Source organism: Telopea speciosissima, chromosome 3, assembly GCF_018873765.1.
Source record: "Telopea speciosissima isolate NSW1024214 ecotype Mountain lineage chromosome 3, Tspe_v1, whole genome shotgun sequence".
Lineage (NCBI taxonomy): Eukaryota > Viridiplantae > Streptophyta > Magnoliopsida > Proteales > Proteaceae > Telopea > Telopea speciosissima.
Genome location: NC_057918.1, coordinates 24,833,667 through 24,861,492, shown reverse-complemented (window position 1 = coordinate 24,861,492; position 27,826 = coordinate 24,833,667). Strand labels below are relative to the sequence as shown.

The following is a 27,826-nucleotide window of genomic DNA, read 5'->3' as shown; positions in this document are numbered from 1 at the left end:
CTGAGCAAGCATCAGACAATGGAAGAGACGTGAAGCAAGCAATACCTTAGACGTATCAGAAGATTTAGAGAAGAAAACAGAGGAATCAAAGCACAACGGAGAATTACAGGAGGAAATGCTTACAGTTGGATGTTTAGGGCAGATGAAAGTCATTAACTCCATGCACGATTTCTCAAGAGAGAGAGAAGACTAAAGATTCATGAGTCACTCGACCAACACAAGGACGAAGAATAGGAGCAACGGTTTGAAGTAACTGCACTTCTACACCACTTAAGTATCGTGCTTACGTTGGTTAATGGTTTACCACTTCACTCAAAAAAGAACCAAAAAAAAATTCTCGCTGACGTTTTTAGCCGACGCATGGTGCGCACATGCTACATTCATTTTGTGTGTCTCTCTCTCTCTTTCTCTCTCTCTCCCTCTCTCCTCCTCTCCTCCTCTCCTCCTCTCCTCATCCCATTTTCTCTTTCTCCCATAATCTCACCTCAGCCCAATTTTCTCTTTTTTCCACCAAATCTCACTTTATTACAACATACATATTCTATTGTGTCATACACTTTTTTTTCTTCTTTTCTTTGTTTTTTTTTTTTTTTTTGTCAATCCAATCCACAACACCTGAAATTCACCATTACAGTTTCCCAACCCTTTATATCCGTCAAATCAACGGAGCCTTACTGTGCATCGTGACAATCCAATCCACAACACCTGAAATTCACATGTATTAAAAAGGGCGTGAGATCAATGCTTGATCGCATGATCTCTAAACCAGCATCAAGGCCAATGAAAAAAGAATGATAACTGTTGGTATGATTAGCGTGGTTCATGCATCTAGACACATCAATTTTTTTGTGCATAAAAAGATCGTTCAACCTCAGTATAATAAAAAATTGTATCCAAACCAATTCTTCTATGACATTTTCATCGGTTATCATGCTAGTGCAAGGGCTACATGACCAATTACCGTTCTCACTTTTCTTGTCCGAGAAAATAATAAAATTTATTTCTTAAAACAAAATCCACACTTAATTAAAAACTATAAAAAAATACATATTTGAGAAAATCTTTGCTTCCTTTGTTGTATTCCAATGTCTAAGATTCTTTATAATTCCATTGGAATCAGAATCGTTCTCAGCCAATCCCAAGTCTGATTTCGCGGTTTTCAAACCTTGGGCCTCATGGACCATGGCTCCACCTTGGATTAATCTCGGCCTGCCATTCCACCATACATCCCATGCGTTATTTTTAACCCGTGTTGGCGGATCCTTTTGACCCGGATTGTGGACCCAGTTCAGTGGCACTGGCAATGACACTACCACAAAGGGGCCCACTGAAGATACCCACCCTATCCCACTTCTCTTGTTTTTTATGTTTTTGGGTGCGATATTCCACTTATCCTAGTATTCTTCTTCATCTCCTCCGTATCGCTGTCAGAATTCAGGGGAAGCACTAAAGAGATTCGCACGCCCTGGTACTTTTTTTACACGTGGCATTTAAATGTCGAATCTACAGTCTACACTCCACAGTGATCAAGACAATTTTTTATTGAGAAAAGTATCCTTTCACAAAAAACAAAAAAATACGTCTTGAAAAAAGATTGGTCACCGCTACCACTATATATATTCTTCTGGAAAAAGAAGCCCACCCGGTGGTGCGGTGCATTTGCACCCGGATATAGGGATCTGTATCCCCTCAATTTGTCTGCTCCTCAACTTTTTTCAATTCCATTTAATAGGGGGTGGAAATGATCACCCTATCCCCTGCCCGAATACACTGTCCGGGTGGGGTCTATCTCCCTCTATTAGAGGAATTGAAAAAATTGATGGACAGACAAATTCAGGTAATAATTTTCCCCGAATATAGGGGCACACAAAATGATCGTTGCACTCCTAATCATTCTCATCTTTTCGGGGGGTATGGTGGTCATTATGCACACTCATGTGTCTAAGCGTAGGGCGACGTTCTTTCTCCCTATTCTTTTATACCCTCCTTGCATAATAAATAATGGGATCCATACTGATATTTCTCTTTTCCATTCTGACCATGTGAGCCTCATATTGATGATATCATTTTCTATTGCTCGTAGTGTGTAGATTCTTTCTTACATTGTCCCTGTAGGTAACCCTCTCCATTTATAAGAAACGTTTATTATCCGTATAATGTGTCTGTTCACATAGTTTGTAATGACGTGGCCCATTTCAAGAAGTCACAATACAAATTTGAATTTTTTTTTAGGAAAGAGTTCCCTACAAGGGCATTGTAAGAAGGAATCTCCACACTACAACCAATGAGGGGTTAGAAAATGATATCATCTATATGGGACCCACATGAGGCCCATTTGGTCAGAACAGGAGAGAAAAATGTCAATGCGGGTCTAACTATTTATTATGTGAAGAGGATATAAAGGAATTTGTACAAGGGCCATGTACTGATCTTTTTCCTCTTCTTTTTTTCTGGTGAGGATGATTTGAATAATTTATTTCCATGGTTTTTCTTATGATAAACGTTTATTCTACTTAGAGTTTGAAGAGTGCACACTGATAGTGAAGAGTACTAGTACATATGTATGGTCATACATATGGTGCATGTTAATACATGGTGTATTTGATTGAATTAAATTCTGAAATTTGATATATGACTAATCTGGATTGTCCTATCCAAGAGTCTGAATAGATGCATCATCTGTCCATGTGACATAATAAATATATTGTAAGATATGAAATTATAAGAAACCCTTATGACATTAATATTTCACCTATATAGTATCATTACTACCTCTTCCTTACACTTGCTAATGCCTAGTTTGGTAACACTTCTGTTCTACAAAGTTTTTATGAGCTAAAAGGTTTTTTTTTTTTTTTTTTTTTTTTGTTCTCAGGGAATACATATGTGGGAGTGAAATGCCTTTGGTTACAAGACATTAAAAAAAATCCCGAAACAAAAAAGAAACACAAATACGTATGGAAGGTACTTTAACAAAAGCAGTTCTCGCACTTCAACAACCCCAATTTGTAAGAAGGAAAAAGTGAGCTTTATTGTTGTTTCCTTCCATCCTTCTCTTCCTCTTTTGCAAAGCATAATTTATGAGAAGCCAACAGAAATATTGGGCATCAATCATATCGTTCAACAAATGAGATTAAACAATCTTGTGCCTAGTATAAAGCTTTTGTCATAATCCGATGGCTTGCAGAGTGGATGTAGGACAGTATTAAGGTCATGTTGAACCACTATCTGGTTGTTGTATGCACTCTCTATTTCTCTCTATCACCTTCTTTAAGTTGAACTATGGTTTTTTTTTTTTGGGGGGGGGAGGGGTAAAACTGTTTGTAACCAATCCGGTTACTAACAACTTGTTGGACATTTGAGATTGTGTAAAAAGGATTTTGAAATTTTACCAAGATTTCGCTTTACCCAATTCACTCCCTCTTGGATTGCCTATATGATCCAACAATTGATATCAAAGCAGGTTCTCTTCAAAAGGATTGAACACTCCGAAGAGGCGAAGAGTAATGACAATCAATCTCTCTCTCAGTAGGTGCTTCAGCAACTTGTCTTCCTCTATTCAATGGCAATTTGTATAGTTTAATTCTGGAAACAGAGGAAAGAAATATTTTTTTTCGAAGGAATGACCCAGCTATTTTGGAGATTGTAGAAAATGGTTATAAAGTTCCCACTACAACCAATAGTGATGGAGTAAAAGTTTCAACGGCTAAGGCACAATGGATAGCTGATCAAAGAAAGAATGGACGACTAAATTCCAATGTCATGAATCTCCTGTATTGTACAATAGTGCCTGATGAGTATAGTTGTGTTCGTATCTACAGAACTGCCAAAGATATTTGGAGATGCCTTGAAGTAGCTCATGATTTGAGTATCTTAAAAATGGATGAGCTTATCGGTACTAATCACACATGAGCCAGTCTTAAAGCCGAGTGAAGATCCCCTATCAGCAAGATTCTTGCTCTTAAAGCCCCGTCCTCAGAAGATATTGACTCATATGATCTTAATGAAGAAAAGGTTACTTTGACTAGAAAATTTAGAAATTTTATGAGCATAAATAAGCCGAATAACTCTAGCCTACGGTTCCGTTTGGTTGCAAGGAGAATCAAAGGGAAGGGAAGAGAAAATTTTCAAACCTAAAAGAAAAACTTTATTTTGTAATCATTACTCCATTTTACATGTAATATTTATTTTACATTCTAAACAAAAGGGAATTGGATGCAAAGTAAAGTGAAATTTAATAACCAAATATGCAATGGTTTGGAATTAGTGATATTGTCACATGGGATAATGACTCTTTTTTAAATATGAAAATTTCACTTCCCTTCCCCTTAATTCCCCTTGCAACCAAACGAAGACTACTAAGTGGGATGATTTAGAGGATAGTGAGTCAGAAATGAGGACCCAAATGAGGTGTGCCAAATGGCAATCTATGGAATTATAGAACCTCCAAGTAATGAAGAGGTTGAAAATGAGAATTCTGCTTATAATGACCTATCCAAGTATATGAAGAACCATGCTGCTAGAAAAGCAATGAGAAAATAGAGATCTAAAAAGGACCATATATACATTGAAAAATGAGAATGAATCCCTCAAAAAGGACAATGACATGAGTCCTTGAGTTTAAAAGTTGAGGATTTGAAATCCTTAGTTGAGAAGTTTTCCAATGGAACCAAGACCCTAGAAACAAAGTTGGGTCAATGAAAAGCAGCCCCTAATACATTTGAACTGGGATATAATGATAAGCCAAAAGCACCTTGGAAAAAGGCTCATGTTTAGCCTCATATTACCTGTTATGGTTGTGGAACAAAGGAACACATAAAAGTTCAATGCCCTTTGAAATCTAACTGGCAAGGACCCAAGCTGAAATGGATACCAAAAGGCCAAGCTTGCATTTTGTGAAGAGTTATGCAAATTCCTCAAGAGCAAAAAAAAAAAAAAAAAAGCTTATCCAAACCAAAATTGGAGGCCTCCAAGAAACAATATCAAGCAAAGGTTAGATTCAAAAGTCCCAGGGAGATTAACAGCGTGATTGACTCCCAGTCTAGGAGGGCATTGTCCGTTGCATGTAGGACGTCTTGGCCCATATCCACTCCTTGGATATCTGATATATGTAATTCGAATACCATACATTTCATACACTTTAATAAATAAGTCTCTTCATACCCAAAAAAAAAAAATTTCAAAAGTCAGCTACAAAGGTGCAAGGTATGTAAGCCAAAATTCCCACGATGTGCATGACAACAATTATACTGAAATGAATAGGTGTTTGTGGGGAAGGGTTGGTGTTGAGAACATATCCCACTCCAATTGAGCAGAGAAGCTCTTTTGAACATGGCTCTAAAGTGAGCATGCTCATGGTGGGCTAGAAAGTAAGTTCTAGCACATGTGGAATGAATACATTCTTATGTTGAATGTGTGTTGACCATGTGAAATTTTGTCTTGAATGGTCAAAAATTGAATTACATATTATGAGTGTATTTGGATGGATCCATCTTAAATGAATTTTGATACGATTGATAAATTTTAATTAAGTATAAGCTGAGGGTTGCACATCATGTGTGGAAATTTGGTATGTAAAAAGTGATCTCTCACTAAGAGTTGAAAAAATGGATTTTAATCACTCCACCATTATTAGGATATGCCAAAAGGAAGTCTCGAGTTATTCTCCTAATTTACTAAGCTCAATAGATTTTGTTAGTACTGCAAAGTGCATATTGAGAGATTTATTAAGATTGCCTCTGTAATGGCAGTCAATCGGAGGGTCGAGATGGTCGATCAAAATCATATAGATTTGGATCTCGCAGGATGGAAAATTATCTGCTTTATTTTCTGTCCGATCCCTATCCTCAAGTTCTTCTAAATAGGGGGAGTGGATCTCATTCGAGCAGGGGGGAGGGTGGTCATTTCCAACCCTCTCTCTCTTATTAGAGGAATCTGGAGAAATGGATCGGACAGAAAAATGAAGTAGATAATGATCCTCGCGGGATACCTCTTTCCTTAACTATGACTATTCACTTTCCAAAGTTGATGGTTCCCTAGGCAATTCTTAAACCCCTTGGACAAATCTCTTCATTCATCATTGCTTCCCCTTCCTTCCCACAACGTCTGTATGCTCTTCTCTTTCAATAGTTGAACTGCACCAAGATGGATTGTGAGTTAAGTGAGAATGGAAACACTAGTATTATGCAACAATATGACATGAGACAATTTGAAAAGATCATTCAACGTAGCGTTGCTGGACAAAGGTGGATCGTCTGGGTTTGTATTAATTCCTTGTGGGTAAAATCCAAAAGCAAATCAACCACAAGGAGAATACCATGACTGAATCTGTAATTTAAGATTCTAGTCTCAATGGCAAATCTATTAATTCTCTTTTTATTGTTTTTCTGGTGACAAAAATATTTAAGGCCAAATGTTCTCTGTGCTGGAGGTGCAGGCTGTGCTTGGACACATGGGGCCATGGGGGTGGGCGAAATGATCACCCTATCCCCTTGAATGGATGGCTCATGTGTCTGGAAGCAGGCTGTGCTGCGGCACAGAGAACATCAGCCCAATATGTAATTAAGGATTCTAGTCAAGGATTCACACTTCAAAATTGATTGAGCAAGAATTTTTTATTTGATTAAATCTTCCAATAAGTGACAAATTTATATGGTATGACCCATCTGGTGAATCCAGATTAAGAATGTTAAATGGTTTAGTTTTGGTGTAAATAGTTCGATTCAGTTCGGTGCAAGTTTTTTAGGTGAACCCAAAATCAAACCGTTTAATAAAAGGTTTCACGTTGAAACCGAAACCGTTTATGGTTTAATCGGTTTTATCAGTTATTTTAAACTTTTTTTTATTCAAATGTGAGCTAATTTCCATTACATGTATTTTAATTTTTTTTTATTAAAATAGAAGTATTAATTGAATTCTTATATGTTTTCTTTAAATAATTTACTATACCATTAATTCTTAATTTTTGCCAATACATAGTACTAATATTTGTTTCGATTTAAACGGTTTACCATCGGTTTAAACCATTTAACTAAACGATCTCAATTTTAGAAGCAAAATCGAACCATTTATTAAAGGGAAAATTACATGATTAGCTACTTTTGGGTTTTCATTTACAAAACTGTCCACCCTATGTTTGAGTTAACAAAAATAGACAAAAACAAATTTAGTTTTACAAAACTAGACAAAACAAAGACTCTCCTTCCTTCTTCGACAGTTCCCCTCTGAAAAAATCTCTTTTTTTTTCCTCTGTTACTTGGGATAGCAGAGAATGGCGATGGCTGGGACAAGGGTACGTAGGGTTTCAGGGAACGGAGGATGCTTGAGTGAGAAGGCAATGATAGGGGTAAAAATGTCTAAAAAAGTTAATGTGGGAGGGAGAGACACTATTTTGTCCAGTTTTGTAAACGTTAACTTGTTTTTGCCTATTTTTGTTAACTCAAACATAGGGTGAACAGTTTTGCAAATGAAAACCCAAAAGTAGCTAATCATGTAACTTTCTAGTTTCACGGTTTTGATGTAAACGACTTGATTCGATTTTGGTAAAGGGTTTCGATTTGATTTTGACACCCTTATTCCAGATTAATATATCACCAATTGGTTCATTCTTCCTGGACTCTATTCTGCTTGTAGAGGTAACCCTACATGGTCCACTAAATCCGGATAAGAAAATGACTAATAATGTTTGATCTGACCAAATATTCCAAAATGGATAAATTTCTTCGATCCAATCAGACGTTTTAATATGGACGAATTTCTATCGTATCACTCATTTGAAGCATCTAGATTGGTATATCACCACTTGGATCTGTCTTCTTGGTCCTATTTCAGTTGTATAAGTCATCCTACAAAGTCCAATGGATCAGCTTCACAAAAAAACACCGAATAAGTAAGAATTCCCAATCCAATTAGATCTTGCAATGTGATTAATTGAACTTATATTGTATGACCTATCTAAAGCATCCATATTGGTACATCTTTTTTTTTCCTGGTAAAAACATATTGATACATCACCGCTTGGGTGGTGTAGACTGTAGACACTGAAATTGTCACCCAAAAGACCTCTCGGGCAATGAACCAATGATCTATCTCTTAGATATTAAGGTGGAGTACACGGAACATACCTCCACCATTAGGACCGAGATTCGCCATCTTCTATCCAATCAATCTTGATCTCTCTCCAATCGATCTTGGTTGACTCTTTGAAGAAGTAGAATGTTGTTGCTTTGAACTTTTTCTGGTTTTTAAAAGTCTTTCAATCTTTTTCCCTTTTTTACACACCTTTGATGGATAGATTGTGTTATATATATATATATAGCTTTTAAAACCAGAGAGTCCAATCTCCTTAAGGCTCTCATCTCAATAATTTCTCCCATCAAGGACTTTATCTTAATGGAGCTTAATGAAGTGCATATTCCCATAATCCATCATTAAAATGGTTCTTAGAATTTCAAAGAAGAATATGAAGAGATACTACTTATTCCCATATCCAACCATTAAGATGGTTAGAGTTTCTAAAAGGAATATTAAGAAATAATACTTTATCTTTAATGAAGTGCACATTCCCACTAAGATGGTTAGTGTTTCTAAATGGAATGTGAATTAAAGTAATTACTTCTTATATTGTGCTGATGTGGCATTTCTTATCCCGTGCTGACATGGCACAGAAGCCACATTGGCTTACATTTTCCCACTTGGCCTTTAGTGCCACGTGCAAAATGCCAAGCTAATTGATAAAAGTTCAATTCAATGCATGGTCATGCCGAACTTTATCCCTGGGAGCAACAAACATTTGAAATGAGAATTTCAATCCATGAATCATGGCGGTACATGTTCATACAAAGAACACTTCCTTCCATGTATCACTATGAATTGTCCTTCTTAGATCAAACCTTAATGTAGTATATCAAACTTTATAAATTAACCTAATGATTAATTCTAAATCCATCAAAATTGCCCCTATAAACTTAATGAGCATCAATCATTACTTCAATTTAGAGTGTACACTAATTAAATAGTAATGATATTAATAAAAATTGGTAGAGAATTTTTATGAATTCCGGAATCAAAACTGTGGTCCACAAGTCATAACTTGAAAAGTGAAATGTATACATTAACACAGTTTAAACTTGATTCATGACACTCAAGGAACTATATAATCCCATACGACCCACATGGTCAATAAAAACTTTAGGTACAAGCCCTTTAGTCAAGGGATCAGCAATTATGTCCTTAGTGCCAATATGATCAATTGCTACTCGTTGATCCCGAACATCTTCCTTGACAACAAAATACTTGATCTCAATATGTCAACAGCGGCTTATTGAGCAAGTGTTGTTGGAAAACTTCACTGCCGCAGTGTTGTCACAAAATACCCGAATAGGCCTTTCAATAGAGGGTATAACTTTCAAGTCTGTGACGAATTGCCTCAACCAAGATGCATGAGAGACTGCCTCATAGCATGCCACTACTTCCGCTTCCATAGTGGAAGAAGCTGTCTTAGGTTGCTTGACGCTTCTCCAGGAAACTGCACCAGAAGCTAGTAGAAAAATATATCCCGATGTAGATCTTCTTGTATCACCATATCTAGCATAATCTGAGTCCGAGTAGCCAACTAGTTCCAAATCATCAACTCGCTTATATGTAAGCATATGATTTTTGGTTCCTTTCAAGTATCTTAATACCTTTTTAGTTGCTGTCCAATGTGGCATTCCTGGATTCTTTTGGAATGTTCCTAGTACTCCCACTGCATAGGCAATGTCAGGTCTGGTACAGACCTGAGCATACATTAAACTGCCTATTGCAGATGCATAGAGAATTTTCTGCATTTGTTGTTGCTTCAAGTCACTCGTCGGACACTGTTCCAGACTAAGTCCGTCACCTTTAGTATTGGTGCTACACTTGGTTTAGAGTCCATCATTCTAAATCGATCTAAAACCTTATCGATATAGGCTCTCTGAGACAGTCCTAAAGTCTTATTGGACCTACCTCGGTAAATTTCTATGTCTAAGACATAGAAGGCTTCACCCATGTCCTTCATTTCAAAGTTTCAAGTCAGAAACTATTTTGTCTCATGTAGTAACCCAAGATCACTACTTGCTAATAAAATATCATCCACATATAATACTAATGTGATGAAACGACTTCCCTTAAACTTTATGTAGATATATTGATCAGTACGATTTTCAACAAACCCGAATGAAGTAATTGTGTGATCAAACTTTAGGTACCATTATCTGGAAGCTTGTTTCAAACCATATATGGACCTATTTAATTTACATACAAGGTGATCTCCCTTATACAATATAAATCCTTCAGGTTGTTCCATATATACCTCTTCTATCAATTCTCCATTCAAGAACGCAGTCTTGACATCCATTTGGTGTAACTCTAGATCGTAATGAGTAACCAAGGCCATGACAATACGCATTAAATCCTTCCTTGATACAGGAGAAAAGGTTTCTTTATAATCAATATCTTCCTTTTGATTAAACCCTTTTGCCACAAGGCGAGCCTTATATTGTTCAATGTTACCTTTGGAATCCCTTTTGGTTTTAAAAACCCATTTACAGCCAACAGTTGAAGATTCTTTAAGCAACTCAACGAGCTCTCATACATGATTCTTTGCCATTGATTTCATCTCATCCTTTATGGCATTGTATCATAAGATAGAATTTTGGCTGTTCATGGCTTGTGAAAATGATATTGGATCCACATCAACTCCAAGGTCAAATTCACTTTCTTGTAGATATACTTGATAATCTGAAGGAATTGTTGACTTCCTAGTTCTAGTGGATCGCCTCAAGCTTGGTTGTTCATCTAAATTTTCCTCATGATGAACATCTAGTTCACCAACAATCTGTTCTTCCTGTGGTATATGCACATGAGAAATTTCTTTCTCAACCTCAGTTGTAGAACAGGGTAATAATGGTAAAGGTAAAAATTGTGTGCCATCACCTCCAGAGGTGGAAGCTTCTAACGAAATGTCAAGTTTCTGAAATTCAACATTTCTAAGTTCAATGCTCCCATTGTTGGTGTCATCCTCTAGAAACTTAGTATTGCGTGACTCAACTATCCTGGGTGTGTGTGTAGGACAATAAAATTTGTAACCTTTGGATCGTTCTGAATACCCAATGAAATATCCACTAATGGTCTTAGAATCCAACTTCCTTTCCTGTGGGTTGTATACCCTTACCTCGACAGGGCATCCCCAAACACGTATATGATGTAAGCTATGTTTCCATCCTTTCCAAAGCTTAAAAGGTGTTTTAGGCACAGCTTTAGAAGGAACCCTATTTATGATGTAGACCGATGTCTTTAGGGCTTCACCTTAGAAGGATAAGGAAAGATTAGAATTACTAATCATACTTCTTACCATGTCCATTAATATTCGATTCCTTCGTTCAGCAACACCGTTTTGATCAGGTGATCCTGACATGGTGTATTGTGGAACAATTCCTTGTTCCTGAAGGAATTGAGCAAATGGACCAGGTCTTTGACCAGATGCTGTGTACCTACCATAAAACTCTCCTCCCCTATCTGAACGTACTATTTTGATCATCTTACTAGTTTGTTTCTCTACTTCTACTTTATAGTTCTTAAAAGCATCAAGTGCTTCATCCTTATGAACCAGAAGGTAGATACATGAATATAGAGTAATCATCTATAATGGAGATAAAGTATCTCTCTCCGTTCAGGCATGATGTGGGAAAAGGTCCACAAATGTCAGTATGTATGATTTCTAAAAATTTTAAACTTCTTTTGGCACCTCTTTTGGACTTGTTGGTTTGTTTGCCCTTTATACAATCTATACAAACCCCTAGATCAGTAAAGTCTAGAGTCTCAAGGACTCCATCCTTTATTAATCTCTTAATTCTATCAATGGAGATATGTCCTAATCTCCTGTGCCAAAGCTTGGAAGATTGTTCATTTGTAGCACAATGTTTGTTTCTAATATGTATAGAATTAGACAATAAATTGCATTCAAAAGTAGAATCTAAATACAGCGAATATAATCCATTAACTAAAGTACCAGAACCAACATTAACATTGTTTTTCAGTAATGAAAATACTGTTCCTTCAAAAACAAATTTAAAACCTAATGGTGCTAGTCTAGGCACCGACAACAGGTTCCGATCAAATGATGGAATGTAAAATGTCTTGTCTAAATCTAAAATAAATCCAAAAGCAGAACTAGTTTGTAGACCCCTACGGCCTCAACTTGAGACAGCATCCCTTCAGCTGAATAGACATGCTGCTCACTTAGAGTCGGTGGTCTTGTCTCCAGAAAACCCTACAAGAAATTGAAAACATGAATTGTTGCACCTGAAGCAATCCACCAATTCCCATAATGAGAATTCACAAAATTTGACTAATAACATACAAAGGTCTGAAGCGTACCTTTCTTCTCCATCCACTGCTTAAATTTGGAGCAATCCTTCTTTAGGTATCCTTTCTTCTTATAGAAGAAGCACTTGAAAGTTTTCTTAATGCCCTCTTTCTTCATAGGCTTCTTCCGTGCTTTCTTCTTCTGAGTAGACTTGTCGGATTGACCTTTCTCAAAAGTGTTTGTTAGATACACACTCTCCTTTGACTCCCTTTTCAATCTCTCTTCTTCTTGAACACACATGGTCAATAGTTCATTGAATGACCATTCATCCTTATGTGTGTTAAAAGATATCTTAAAGGGGCCAAACTCCTTAGGCAGAGTGTTCAGAATGTAATATATCAGAAAAGGTTCAGAAATATCCAATTTCAGTGTTTTCAATTAGGCTGCGATATCCCTGATGTGCATGATGTGTGATCTCACACCCTTACTTGCATTATATTTAATGGCGCTGAACTGGCCTATTAAGGTCATGGCTATGGCTTTGTCTGAACTCACAAATTGGGCCTCAATTTCCTTCATATATTCCTTAACTGTATCACAGTCATGAATTGAACCTTTAATGCTCTTATGAATATGAGTCTTGATGATTGATAAGGAAATACGGTTAGACCGCTCCCAATCCTTAAAGTAAGATATCTTAGCTGGAGTACTAGTGTCTTTAAGAAGAGCAGGTTTATCCTCACGCAAACCCAAATCATAGTCCATGCACATAAGTGCAAGTTCAGTCTTTTTTTTTCAATCAACATAATTATCCCCATTGAGCATAGGAAGAGAAAATTGATTGTTAACCATTACTGCAAAATTAAAAAATCTACAGTAAATAAAGCATGCTAAACAATTTCTATTGTTCTAGTACTAAAATTCAAACAATATCAATTTTAGTGATATTTAATCAAGCTCACTACAGCTTGCCTGTGGGCTAAGGCTGTAAGTTGCAATGATTAACATTCTTTATATTGAATAATTATAATATTTATATTCAGAATCACAAATTAATGTTAGTCCCAATTTACCTGTGGGCATCAGTTGCAACCAACATTAATCAATAATTAAATGACAAGATCAAAATATATTCCATTAGACAACCTTACCTGTGGGCATCAGCTGCCTTAATGATCAATATTTTATCCTACTCCAACTTGTATGCATTAAAGTAGTCACTACCTGTGGGCATCATGTCTATTTTGTACATAAGTTGTAAAAAGTGTCTTTCATATTTATAAAAGTACCAAAAAGTCTTTATGGGATTTGATGGAGTATGTGGCATACAAAATCCCTTAATGGTAATTTTATAAACACAAGACAAGACAATAATGATGTTATAAGTATGCATGATGTAGGAAATTCGGAATTAGGGTCGATCATAATAAAAAAGAAATAAATAAATCGGCATGCTTATAACATCAAAATAAAATAAAGATTCACCAATTATTAATAATGTAATCAAATGCAGTCAATCATACCATATATCCTTGAAATATATATACATCGAATTTAACTTAATGTGTTCCATCATAGCATGGAGCATAAAATTACACCTCAAAAGAATCACAATATGAACTCCCACTGTTCCAATGAAGTGTTCCTTAAAAATGATTTATGTAAATTTATGCAACCAAAATTGTACATATAAATCAATTAATGAACTAAAGGAATAACCTTGAACTAGTTCCAGAATTGAACCAAAATTATTTGATTAACACCGAGTTAAATCAACCAAAACGGGTTATAAATTCGGGTAAGTAGGACCGATTCGATTTGGCACATGTTCGCAGTCACAAGGTAGTGGGAAGCTCACAATAGTAAAATTTGAATTCAAAAGAATTTCAAATTACGCAACAACCCACTAATTGATCTTTTCATAATTACTAAAGCACCCTCATATGAGAGCTTGACATATGGCAATTAGTTTTAACTTCTCATTGAAAGACAAGAAGACCCTTAATGAAATTGCAAATTACATATCCAGTATAGTACGTTTTCAATCATGCAAAATCACCTTCTTATTTTATTATTATTTTTTTATTCTCATCCAATAGGACTATGCCACATGTTATAAGTAATTATCTTAATCACTTGAAAGACTAAAAGTCTTTATTAAAATAAAAATAATGGGACTATCCCCATCATCTTTCTTACAAACAACTCCAAATCTCAATCATAGCTATTGCTATGTTGCTGCCATGCAATCAATGGTCATGACAACCCCATAGTCACTGAACAGTGTTGCCAAAGTTGGTCGCCAGCCAATGTCGGCAAAATAAATCCTTTTTTTTTTTGGCTAACAGAACAGTTCCATAAAAATGGCTTAGCCATTGATTAACTGCAATGATTGCAGGCAAGACTTCCGCCCAATACTTTGTCATAATGGTTGCCAGGCATGGCCGATAACCTCAAGGTCTGCCTTCTTTAATAACCCTAACCCGTAGTATAAAGATTTCATCCAAATAATGATTCTTTAATAGAAAAATCATATGTTTCACAACAATGATGATTTACATATTAAACAAAGACTTTTGTAAGGCTGCAAAAGAAATGGTGAATCAAAATTGACCATTATGGTCAGATAACCATTATCATGCCAAGGATTCGATGGATAGGAGACGTAATCTCATGCTCTGATACCACCTCTTAGATATTAATGTGGAGTACACGGAACATACCTCCACCATTAGGATCGAGATTCGCCATCCTCTATCCAATCAATCTTGATCTCTCTCCAATTGATCTTGGTTGACTCTTTAAAGAAGTAGAATGTTATTGCTTTGAACTTCTTCTGATTTTTAAGTCTCTCAATCTTTTTCCCTTTGTCACACACCTTTGATGGATAGATTGTGTGCTATATATATAGCTTTTAATACCAGGGAGTCCAATATCCTTAAGGCTCTAATCTCAATAATTCCTCCCATCAAGGACTTTATTTTAATGGAGCTTAATGAAGTGCATATTCTCATATTCCATCATTAAAATGGTTCTTAGAATTTCAAAGAGGAATATGAAGAGATACTACTTATTCTCATATCCAACCATTAAGATGGTTAGAGTTTCTAAAAGGAATATTAAGAAATAATACTTTATCTTTAATGAAGTGCACATTCCCACTAAGATGGTTAGTGTTTCTAAATGGAATATGAATTAAAGTAATTGCTTCTTATATTGTGTTGATGTAGCATTTCTTATCCTGTGTTGACGTGCCACAGAGGCCACATTGACTTACACTACCAACCACCAGACCTACTGAGGTTGAGTGGGTGTGTCAATTGGATCCAATCATTTTTTATTGGGATAGCCATAGGTGGTAGGCCTAGGGATGTCAACGGATCGGATTCAGCTCGGCTAGTGCTATATCCGCATCCACATCTGCTTAGCTTTCGGACGAATTCAGATAGTGCTAAATAGATACAGACATGGATATGGATCGGATATTTTATCCGTTTACATGTAAATATAGCTTTTCGGATAGCTATAGCCTATCCGTATCCGTATTCATTTAGCTTTCGGATGGATTCGAATAGTGCTAAACGGATATGAAAACAGATTTTGACTATTCATTTACATCCCTTGGTAGCACCACCTTATTTGGGCCGAGACCGAAATGGACCGAGTATTGAATTTGTCCTACTACCAAGATTAAAACTTATCATGTATTGGGTTTGCATTCTCAGATAATCTCTGCCCATAGTCGGGACCAAAACCGATTAATTGACCCAAAGAGAAGGGGGGAAAAGTGGAGAAAAATGAACCACAAACAATAAGTATGCAATAATTTGAGATTCAATCGGGTTTTATTTGACCATATATGTTCTAGTCAGTCTGATTGGGCCAGATCAAGACCAACTAATCGATTCGGTCTTAGGTCTAATCGGTCAGGCTCGGTCAAGGTCGACCGGTTAGCCGTTAGCGTCTTGATTGACACCATTATAGTTGGTCGTGTTTTAGAACATTGGCTCCCTTGCAGCCTTAAAGCTTAAAATCATTCTACCCATTGCCACCCTTTCCGTGTAAAGCTGTGGTATATTCGCATTAAAACTTTTTTCCCCTTCTTTGTTATGGATCAATTTCTTTTTCTCTTCTCTACTTAAAAAGAAGGGAGATGGATAGAATAACAAAAAGAATAGCTTATATTGGATCAGAACTATTCATTGAAAGGATAAACTTTTCTTTTGTGGTGAGGTATAAAAAAGTATCAACTCTGGGTATCATCAACTAAAGGAATAATTTCTTTCATTTTTATGGATCTTGAATCCCACTCTTCGTTATTCATACTAACTCATACTGTTATACTCACATAGTATCATTTGCTTTGATACTGAAAGCCCTTTACCAAAAAAAATATTACTGAAAGCCCCGTTCAATACCCAACAAGAAGTTAAGAGGTATTTTATTTTACGGCAAGAGATCACTCTTTGGTCGTGTAGCCCCTGCATCAATATGGGGGGCCAATGAGAGCGCACGCAAGAGTATCAACATGAATGGAATTTTTTATTTTAGGAGGGGTGATAATTTTGCATGCCTCCATGTCAGAGCTCAGGATCCACACAATCAAGCAACATTTTTTTCCCTTTATATTATAAACATTATATTTGAGGTATCTCGTGTTTCATAAATATTATAGAACTGTTGGTCTAGTTGGATCACATTTTAGAACTTATGGTCTAGTTGGATTCACCTTTTAGAACTTTTGGTCTAGAGAAGTTGGCTTATGAGGTTATCAGAATCTTAGAAGCAAACATCCAAGAAGTTTAGCAAAACTTTGAACTACTTAGGGTTGCTACAGGGTCAAGTTGGCTTAGGGTTTTAAGCCTAACTCTAAGTCCCCTTAGCTGCGCAAAGGCCCGACACTAACTCAATGCCTAAAAAATCCAATCCTGATTGCCCTCAGGGCTGGGTTGGGTTGACCTTGATTGGCCCTAACAATAGGGAGGGGGAATGGAGATGCAAGGGCTGGGCCAGGGAGAAGAAGGGAGAAGAAATAAGAAAGAAGAAAAAGAAGTAGATAAGGTCGGGCTGGACTCAGCCTAAGGCCTCAATCTTGGACCGATTCGACCCTGACTCAGGAACAGAGATTCCAAACCTTGACTTGCTCTCAAGACTAGGGTATTTCAGCCCAGGCCTGTTCAGACTCAAAATGGGCCAAGGTGGGCTTGGACCAACAAGGCCAAACTTGCACACTCATGAGAAGTATAGCCTTAATTCCCGAACTCTGTTCCTCCAACCTTAAAAGTCTCATCAAAATCTAAGAATCTAAAAAAGAATTTAGGTTATACTTGGAAGCCAAGAAAATCAAAAAAAGAAAGATTGAGACTTAAATCATCATTAATGCTATCATAATTTTTTCTTTTATATCCATGGCTTCCAACATACATAGTACTCGGCATGATTAACAAACTGGCAATGCAAATGAACTAAAAAACTAGACCAACCCAACACACAATTGTTGTTGTGGGCCATACTTTTCTCCTACCAAACAAATGGCACTTTGTCTGCTTATCCATTTCACGTGTATCCTACGGGTTCAAACAGTAGTTATGAAGCAATACAATATCCACTACCCCATTTCAAATTACAAACAATAGACAATATTTTTCAATTTTTTGTAATCTAAAGAAGATGAAGCAAAGTGGGGTCACATCATCTTTCTGGGCCCATCAAGCAATGGGCTATGCCATTGTCCATATCTTCTCTGAAGGGTGAGTGGGTCCTACCATAAACCTGCTCCCCAAAAAGAGCTGCCCCACATGGCGACCCGCCATGTTCTTTTGCCCGCTAACAGCTAAGCAAGAAAAAGCTTAAAAAAAGCAGTGCGCACTACGCACCGCTTCGCATAATAGCAAAATTGAAATTAAAAAAAAGGTTACCACTTACCACCGTTCATTGCCTCACTGTTACCCATTTTCCCTCCAATTTTTATTTTTCTCTTAAAAGTTCTCACAGCTTTTTGTTTACTTCAAGATGGAGAGATCAGAGATGAGATATCATAGTCAAGCTTTTGCTTTTAGTCAAAAGCAGCTTCGACATTGGGCCCCACTATTTTATCGAAAAATAAAACCTTAATTATTTCGTAATTATTTTATTTAATTAAAATAATGCTTCGATTTTCCTAACTGTAAAGCTTTGTACACCACTTCGGTGATGGAGATGAAAATCTCCTCCACCTCCACCACCACCACCACTAAGTCCTTTCTTCTTTCACCTTCTTCTTCTGTGATCAAAACAAAAAATGCCTTCGAGGCCCTTCAATCCAAACCCTAGTCCAAATCCAGAATCGATACTCAGGACCAGAGCATTTTTACTTGTTATTACTATCTCATCTTCTGTTCTCCTCTTTCTTGGCATTTTGTTCTTGCTCTGCTACCTCTGGTACTTTCTGTTTAATCGTTCTCGCACCAGTCCTTTTGACTCTTGTGCTCCTTTGAGGTTGCAGAGGTTCTCTTACAAGGAGCTCAAATCTGCAACCAATGTATTCAGCGATGGTAATTCTATTGGGAAAGGTGGATCGGGTGCTGTGTTTCGAGGTATTCTTCGTGATGGCAAGTCTGTTGCAGTTAAGAGACTTGATGCAACTTCTTTGCAAGCTGAAAGAGAGTTTCAGAACGAGTTGCAGGTTCTTGGGAGTCTTCGATCGCCGTATGTGGTTACGCTCTTGGGTTACTGTGTTGAGAAGAAGAAGAGGTTTCTAGTTTATGAGTATATGCCTAACAAGAGCTTGCAAGAATCGCTTTTTGCAGAGGGACCGGGGGTTCCAATTCTGGATTGGAACCAACGGTTTGAGATCATCATCGACATTGCTCGGGCACTTGCTTTTTTGCATCTGGAATGTGATCCGCCGGTCATCCATGGCGATATAAAGCCCAGTAATGTTCTTCTGAGTTCGGATTACCGGGCAAAAATTTCAGATTTTGGGCTATCGAGGTTAAAATCGGAAGGTGAGTTTGGAGTCGAATTATTTAGTCAGGAATTGGGTCGGAGTCAGGAGCTCTGGAAAAGCCAAGAGCTTTCCGGGAATCTAGCTGTAGTTACTCCAGAAACTCCAACAGAGAGTACTACTGAGGTAGATTTTGCTCTCGCTTTACAGGCTTCTTCATCCAAGAATAGTAGAATTAGCTTAAATTTGAAATCTTTGAGCTCAAATCCTTCGACTCCTAATGCTAAGGGGAAGGAGGTCTTCGCTACAGATATGGGTGGAGAAGATTTTGATGATGACCTCTACAGTATTGATCACAGTAAGGAGTTGAATTTCAATGCGTATGTGCCCATGGATGACACGACGATGACCAGTACAAAGCAATGGGGGAAGGACTGGTGGTGGAGACAGGATGGGAGTGGTGAATTGTGTAGCAAAGATTATGTAATGGAGTGGATTGGAAGCCAGATATGTCCATCCACAAACCCTGATTGGGATGAAGGGGAAAAAAGCTCACCTGGAACAACAATTAATATGGATAATTCTACGACACAGAGAGATCAATTAGAGAATGCCAATGAAACCCAGTTTCCCAAGAAGAAGTCTGAGAAGAAAGAAGACAAGGGTGGGAAGAACAAGAAGAAACAGAGGAGGATGCAAGAATGGTGGAAAGAAGAACACCTTGCAGAGATTAGCAAGAAGGGCAACAAGTTAAACAAGTTAAAAAAGCTTGAAGCCAATTGCAGGAAAGGCTTCAAAATCCCACATTTTGATCTGGGTAGGAGGTTTCGGCCTCGAAAAGCTACTACTTTTGGGGAACAGATTCAGAACGACTGTGATCCCAATGTAGAGTTCAGCTTTAGGAAGGGCTGGAAGAAGAAGAAGAAGAAGGAGACACAATCCACTGGTAGTGATATGTGGAGTGGAGATCTGTTCAGCCGTGAGCTCAGCAGTACAACAAGCATGAGAGGTACTGTGTGTTATGTAGCACCAGAATATGGTGGTTGTGGGTATTTGATTGAGAAGGCTGATATCTACAGTCTAGGAGTTCTGATCCTTGTCATTGTCTCTGGTAGAAGGCCTTTACATGTTCTTTCTTCGCCCATGATTCTCGAGAAGGCCAATCTGATAAGCTGGTGTAGACAATTGGCTCAAACAGGGAATGTATTAGAGCTTGTAGATGAGAGATTTAAAGATAATTATAACAAAGACCAGGCAAGCCTTTGTATAAACTTGGGCCTCTTGTGCATACAGAAGATGCCGGAATTGAGGCCAGATGCCTGTGAGATTGTTAAGATTCTGAAAGGAGATGTGGATCTCCCATCACTTCCAATCGAGTTTTCACCTTCTCCTCCTTCTAAGCTCTTCAGTAGATCCAGGAGAAAAAAGAAGGTTGATGTAGAGTAAGTTTTAGTTTTTTTTTATGTACACTTTAAATTTCTTCTTATATCCATAATCCATTTGAGTTTATGCAGAGAATGTAGACTAGGAAAAGATGATGAGTGCTGCTAGTTGATTAAGGGTTGGTGATGTAAGAAGATATTGATGTAAAAATTAAGAGGGATGATTGATTTCTTTGCGTTGCCATTTCTTTGATGTAAATATTTTGATTTTTGGAGTTCTTGGGCATGCAAATATGGAAACATCAAACATCGAAATGAGAGGGTATGGAATTGATTTTCCCAAGTTTTTTGGAAACGTTGATTCCTTCTTCTTCAGGGAACATGGAAATGGAATTGATTGATTGTCCAAGCTCCTGCAGTCCTGTGGCTTTGCTTTATGCATTTATTGAACAGTACTGTACTACTGTTATTGAAGGCTGGTATGGATAGGAAAGAGCAGTAGTAGATTGGATTAAGATCATAAATCCATAATCTCATTAAATGTTGGATCCACATCCTCTATGACGTGTTGCCTGTAGCGTGTTGCCCCGTAACGGTCTGAGCGGGGCAAACTGAGTCATGTGCAAAGATTGCCTTGACCCTGCCCAAACGATCTTTGCACCTGCGGCTCAATCTACGTTTGTGTCGCGTCGGGCAACTGCACAGAGGATCTGAATTGTTAAATGTTGGGTTCTCGATTTGTACTTTTACCAAGGAAGACAGTAAATGCACTGACAACAGCAATCATGAAGTAATAAGAAAATGTTAATTTTTAGGAGTTCGAATCACCTAACCCTACGTTAAGCCTTCGCTTTTGGTGATCTGGAGCCCGATCCGGATTGGATTCGGTTCCTCTTCTGTGATCCCAATGCTAGGGAGGCATCCAACGGTGCTGGATACGCCCGAACACATGGGGATAAGATAGTAATTGCAGGTCTTGTCATGTCTGCAAATCACGCGGCATGACGAGCAAGCGATGATAGAGGATCTAGATCCGAGAAAGAGAGCAATGTGGAAAGGGAAAAGTAACTGCCGAAGGGTCTGATGCAGTTAACAAAAAATCATAGTGAAGCAATCCACTTAATTCTCCATCTTGCGGAGAATGATTACCCTTTTTCAAACTAATTTTTTTCTTCCATATCATTTTTATCGCCTTGATTGATCCATATGAGTTACGTATTTTAGGGACCCATGCCATTCATGGCTCTGACAACCATTTGATAAGGCTGCATAATACAAATTTGATTATGTGGTATCTTATGTAGTTATTGTAAATAAAATAATTTTTCATGTAAAATAAAATGAGGGGCAATTACTATCACTACCCTACACTTAGCCTATATTTATTAAAATTATCCTATTTTAAATTTCTTTTCTGAAACTATTTTGCTTTTAAACTTTTACATCTCCTTGTACCCTCATGTTTTTAAATATCCAAACTACCATTCCATTTCACCTCGTAACCTTTAGCCTACCATTCTTTTTCTATTTTTTACTATTTTTGTCATTAAAATAGTAAAAAATAAAAGCACCCACTCGCTTCTTTTCTCTCCCGTTTTTTACTCCATTCATTTTTTTTTCTTTAATTTTTTATTTAATTAATTTTTTATTAAACATTTCATCCTCATCGTTCTTCTTCAAACAGATCATGCTTCTAAGTATCGATATCGTATCACCTATATCGGGCAGTACATACCAGTTTTGCTAGTCACCGATATCGTATCGATAGCACGGTACGGGACAAAGGGTAAAATGGTTAGAAACTCATTTTTTAAGGAGATTCAGGGTAATTTTGTCCAATACAGTCAATACAAGTTGATACCATATCGGTATCGTATCGATTTTGCAAGTTACAAATACTCGTTCTGATATCCTGCACTAAAACCATGGAACAGATCGACTCTCTTCAAAGCACCTCACTTCTTCTCTCTTCCTCTTTTTATTCAATTTACCTTTTTGTGTTTTTTATTTTTTATTAACCTACCACATGATTCTCGAGTCGTCACTATTCTTCTCCCTCTTCATATTCGCAGAAGCATAAGGCAACCCTCCCTCTCCATTACCATTGATCTCTACACGACCATCTTCATCTCTACTCAACCTCACAGCCATGGAATAGAACGGCACAAGATCAATCATCGGATTGTCTCTGCCTTCTTGGCGATTTCAGATGAAGAATCCATGAAATATGGATCAGTTTCAGAGAAGGAAATGCAGAAGAACTGGATCACGATGAGGATCAGGTCGATCTGTTCAAAAAAGAACGATGAGGATGAAATGTTAAATAAAAAATTAATTAAATTGAAAATTTGAAAAAAAAAAAAAAAAAGGAGAGAGAATAAATGGGTGGGTGCTTTCATTTTTTACTATTTTAATGACAAAAATAGTAAAAATAAAAGAAGAATGGTAGGTTAAATAGATTAACAAGTTACTAGGTGAAAAGAAAGGGTAATCTAGGTATTTAAAAACATGAGGTTAGAAGAAGATGTAAAAGTTTAAAAGAAGGGTAGTTTCAGAAAATAAGTTTAAGATAGGATAGTTAAGTATAGGATAGTGAGAGTAATTGCCCCATAAAATGACAATCAAGCATTGAAGAATCTTATGACTTTTTCTTTTTAAATGTTATAAAGAGGGATCTAGGGGACAAAGGGAGAGAATTAGGGGAGGTATTAAGGTGAGGAACAAAACGAAATAATTAGGGGAGGTATTAAGGTAAGGAACAAAAGGCTGAACCCACCTCTTGAGAACCTGAGCTCTATTACACCAAGCGCGTACCAGCATGGGGAATCTTCCACATCATACCATTCGCAGGTGGCAAACTTTTATAGGGGTTCCACATTGTCAAGAAAAGAGAGTGTCAACATTGTGAAAGGACCATAGAAAAACATCCCCACAGTGATGGTATAGGGATTTTTTAACTTGTAAAATTTTACTTAGAAACTTTTGTTTTATTCGAAATATTTTATATGAAAACAAATAAAATTTAGGGAAGTAGTTTTCTGTCTGGGAGTGTGGCCTACGTCAGTATTCCCATGTGTCTATCTTTCTCCTCCTCAAAATAAGGGGACAGAGGTGTCTTTTCAAATGGAAAGAAGAGAGATAGACTCATGGGAGTGCTGGCATAGACCACACTTAGAACTTTCTCCCAAAAATTTAATAAACAATTTATTTATTTTAATTTATACTTTGTAATATAAAATAGACAATGAAACTGACCCTGATAAAGAATTTTACATTCCGTCAATGCCAATTAAATTATTTGGACGATGAGACCATGGCCCTAGTAGCTTTTTTATTTTTTATTTTCTCTATTATATTTAGTCATATTTAAACAATTTTAATTCGATTTATATTATGGTTTCTCATAATTAATTTACCAACTTAGCTAGAACTAGTCATATGCACGGGGATTTTCTAAACAATATTGTCAACCTTTATTATTTCTAATTTTAATAATTTTTTCCACAAAAAAATTTTTTTTGGACGGTTTGAATCTTTTCCAAAACTTTGGAAAACCTTCCACGTGCAAGAAAAATTTTGTCATGTCAAACCCCAAAACCAGGCAAAAGTCAAAACAAACAACTGTGAAACCTTGGGCCTGTTGAAGCTTAGCAAAGAATAAGAGAATTTGAATTTCATTGAGAAGTGCCGAAGAGGTTTGTCTACTTGGATGACGATCCATTGCAACAAGAATTGGGAAAGCCGTGTTTAACAAACAAGGCTCCACCAATTACTCTCTTATTTTAGTTGGGGAAAGGAAGGATGAAGCAAACAGGGCTCCACCAATCAAGGATAACTGTCCATTTTCATGCCCACAAGAGGTGATTCAAAGTCTCCCCATTGTTATTCTTCCCTTGTGCCCTGATAGCCTTCCCCGTCTGAATCTCCCTCAGTTACTACCGATGCTTGAGAGAGAGAGAGAGTAGCAAAACTAGGAAGTTGAGAGGAATCGGATCCTGTGGCGCGGCAGGGTGTCTGGTGCACATCAATGGCCCTGCTGCCCCAGCCATGCAGCCCTTTACATTGCCCTTGTGTTGGGCTGCGTTCTTGGGGACTCAGGACAGTCTAATGTGCACTAGATGCCTTGTCACACCACAGAGTATCGAGTCCTATCCAAGTTGAGATGGATGAGACAGAGTGGCAAAACTAAGAAGATGAGATGGATGATGCGAAGTGTGGGGCAGTTAAGAAGCATCATATAGATAAATTTAGTAAAGGTGAAATGAAAAGTTGAGATATATGAGTGGCAAAACTAGGAGAAATAAGGTAAGAAATGATCATATTAGAGCTAATTTGGGAGTAGCTTTGTTTTTTGGTAAAAATTTGGGAATAGTTTCGACAAATGATAAGTTACGAGAGAGACATTTGAGGTGGCATGACCATGTTCAATAGAAGCCTTTGGATGCTCCGGTATAAATGAGTGATTTGATAAGGATCAAAGGAACTAAAAGAATCATGACAAACCTAAAATGACCTTAAGGGAAGTGGTGAGGAAAGATATGCATAGTATAGACCTTGTACCAAGTTTATCCTCGAATAAAGTTGATTGGAGGTCAAGGGCCCATGTAGATGGGGAAGATAAGTTGTTGTTGTTGTTGTTATTATAGTAGCAGCAAGATACTACTCTATTCTTTTTCTCCGTTTTCATGATTTTTCTTTGTTTTTTTTAAAAAATTGATGAAAGAGAAACTTTTTCTTAGGAAAGTAAGCTAAAGGACAGAAATAATAAAACCAAGAAGCCATCCATCAACCGTAAAGGGAAGAGTCTCTTTTTAAGAGATGAAGTTCCCACCAAAACCCAAACAAATGATGCTACACTATGCTATGAAACTTGTCCATAAGCTAACATACAATGAAAAAAACAAAAAGAAAAATCATCATGCACCTAATTCTCCCATCACCAGTCACAACATCATTTACCTCAAAAGCAACAAAAAGCACCACAACATCTTCTAGATCCAAAGGCTCTAGTTACTTTATGAACACAAATTTTGAAGAAGTATCCTATGCCATATCTTAAAAAAGGGAAAAGATGGCTGTCAAGTTGTGTGGCACCTGTGTTAGATACAGTATGAGCAAAATGATTGTTTCGTTCCTGTGAAATGAAAAATCTCATTTTTGATGAATACCCCCGTGCATTGCTCTCATTGGCCCTCACACTTGTATAAGGTCACACAGCTTAGCAGCAATTCTCTTCCCCCTTTTTTAAAATTCAGAAAAAATTAATAAATTGAAAGAAAGAATGGTAACCGGTGTAGTGCCTCGGCATGTACTTGTGACTAGGCTCACGCTGAGGCACAACACCGATTAGCATTTCCTTTCCATAATAAATTTCATAACTTAACGATATTATTAATGATTTTTTTTTTGTTATTATCTCATATTTTTCAATGACCATTTCAAGTTAATGGCATCCAACCCTTCCCCAATTTTAGAGCTTAGCTACCAAACACCAATAAAAACTAGTATGAAAGGCGACTTACAATGTATGAACAACATAATTGCTGTAAAGCACTAAAGCACTTTTATTTTTGGTAAAGCATTAAAGCACTTTAATCTCTTTAAAAAAAAACAGCACTTTAATGCCACACCCAAAATTTCTTTTCGCCTTGACTAGTAGTTATGTCGAGGACCAGTACATTCAAGGACCTTGGCTTTTAAAAACCACACCTTTTACGAAACTAATTTTGGTTTAAGAGTAACTTTGTTTTTGGTGGAGTTGACATTATGAGTTCTTTTTCCCTTAAAAAAAGCCCAGTTTTTTTTTTTGGAGATAGGAGGGGTATCTGATTTTAGGGCGATTAAATCCCCCGGGCTCGTACATGACTCCCGCGTCACGCACGAATCGAAAACTTCTGGACCCTAGTGAGCCTCAGGCAGATGGCCCCAAGTAATTATGGAAACTCAGCTTATTATTAGTGTTTAGATGAATTTCTATTTTAATTACTCTATTGTTGGGTAAGACGTGTCATGTTGTGACTTGTGACTTTAGAAGGGTTAGACACATAAATTTGTTTTCATTGGTCCACAAAGCATTGACCTTTTTTTCTATTGGGTCTGACTGATCGACACCTCGGTTGGTGTCATATAGCTTTGTAACCCAAATTTTATTGGACCAAAGTATCCTCGTTCTAATCTGCCGGTGTAGATAGAGTCAAATGTAAAATTGAGGTTAATGGATTTGATGTAGGCGTGTATGTTACACGATCAGACTTAAACAAGATACCACATTAGTTTATGTACCATGTTTTCCTCCACCTAAGGACCACGGGGTAGGAGAGGGCGGGAAAGGGCATTGGGAAGATATTTTGAAAACATATTAAAATCTTATAAAGGTTTGTGAACACTAAGATGATGGGCAGAAGAAAATTTTCTCCTTAGTTTATTAAGGCTTTTTTAGGTTTTTTATTTTTTTTTCAATTTCAAATTGTTTTTCTTAAATAACTCAATAAATAGTTTTTTAGTTATGAAATTGAAATCGTTGGTTATATCAATTGAAAATGTTCAAGAATAAGGAATCCATTTGGTAGTTCAATTTTAAGAATAGGTTATCTCTATTTATAATAATAATAATAATTTACTTAATAATTAGATAATGACAATAATAATCACTAATGATAAATCACAATAAATCCAAGACATCCATTTTTATGGTTTTTTAAACTAAATCGCATGTTCCAGTGTTCCCACTCAGAGTTGGGAGAGTGCATAGTATTGTCTAGAGTATTGGTACATATGAGTGGATATACATGGGATATGTGCCAATACAAATGGAATTTAGATCTGTTACCCACATGGGGACAAGAGGGGACAGATCTGAACCCTCCACGGAGGTGTAGAACCGCCCTATAGGGTGTAGGACCCATGCCTATGGAGGGGTCAGATCTATCCCCACTCGTCCCCATGTGGGTAGCTTATTCGGATTCTATAAAATGGGACATTTGATTGAATTAGACTTTGAAATTTAACTTGTGGTTATTCTATATCATGTCCTCTCTATCTAACAGTCGGATGAATATATCATTTGTCTATGTGGTAGAATAAATAACTTGTGACAGTTGGAAAAATAGCAGACCTTTTATATTAATAATAATGATTTTCTTTTAAACATATTAATAAGAGTTTTTAGGATCATGAAACGTCATCCAAAGG

General features: G+C 37.0%; 2 protein-coding genes across 5 annotated transcripts in view; one reads left to right on the top strand and one right to left on the bottom strand.

Annotated features, from left to right (window-relative positions):
• The window catches only part of LOC122656414 (ABC transporter C family member 13), a 139,975-nt gene extending 139,759 nt beyond the window's left edge, over positions 1–216 (bottom strand). For 2 of the 4 annotated variants that reach the window (XM_043850918.1, XM_043850919.1), the window contains exon 1: positions 124–209. In XM_043850918.1, the coding sequence (XP_043706853.1) occupies positions 124–162 (39 nt within the window). In that variant the 5' untranslated portion in view covers positions 163–209. Of the gene's footprint in view, positions 1–123 lie in introns of all 4 variants that reach the window. The other 2 variants (XM_043850917.1, XM_043850920.1) reach the window with 2 other exon arrangements.
• An 18,359-nt stretch (positions 217–18,575) lies between these two features.
• Positions 18,576–20,879, top strand: LOC122656600 (putative receptor-like protein kinase At1g80870). Its single transcript, XM_043851194.1, has one exon. It carries the CDS (start codon positions 18,609–18,611, stop codon positions 20,697–20,699), a length of 2,091 nt encoding a protein of 696 aa, XP_043707129.1. The 5' UTR covers positions 18,576–18,608; the 3' UTR covers positions 20,700–20,879.
• Positions 20,880–27,826: the final 6,947 nt, after the last annotated feature.

Coding starts and splice junctions, on each gene's coding strand:
- LOC122656600 (XM_043851194.1), top strand. CDS start 18,609: ATGCCTTCGAGGCCCTTCAATCCAAACCCTAGTCCAAATCCAGAATCG.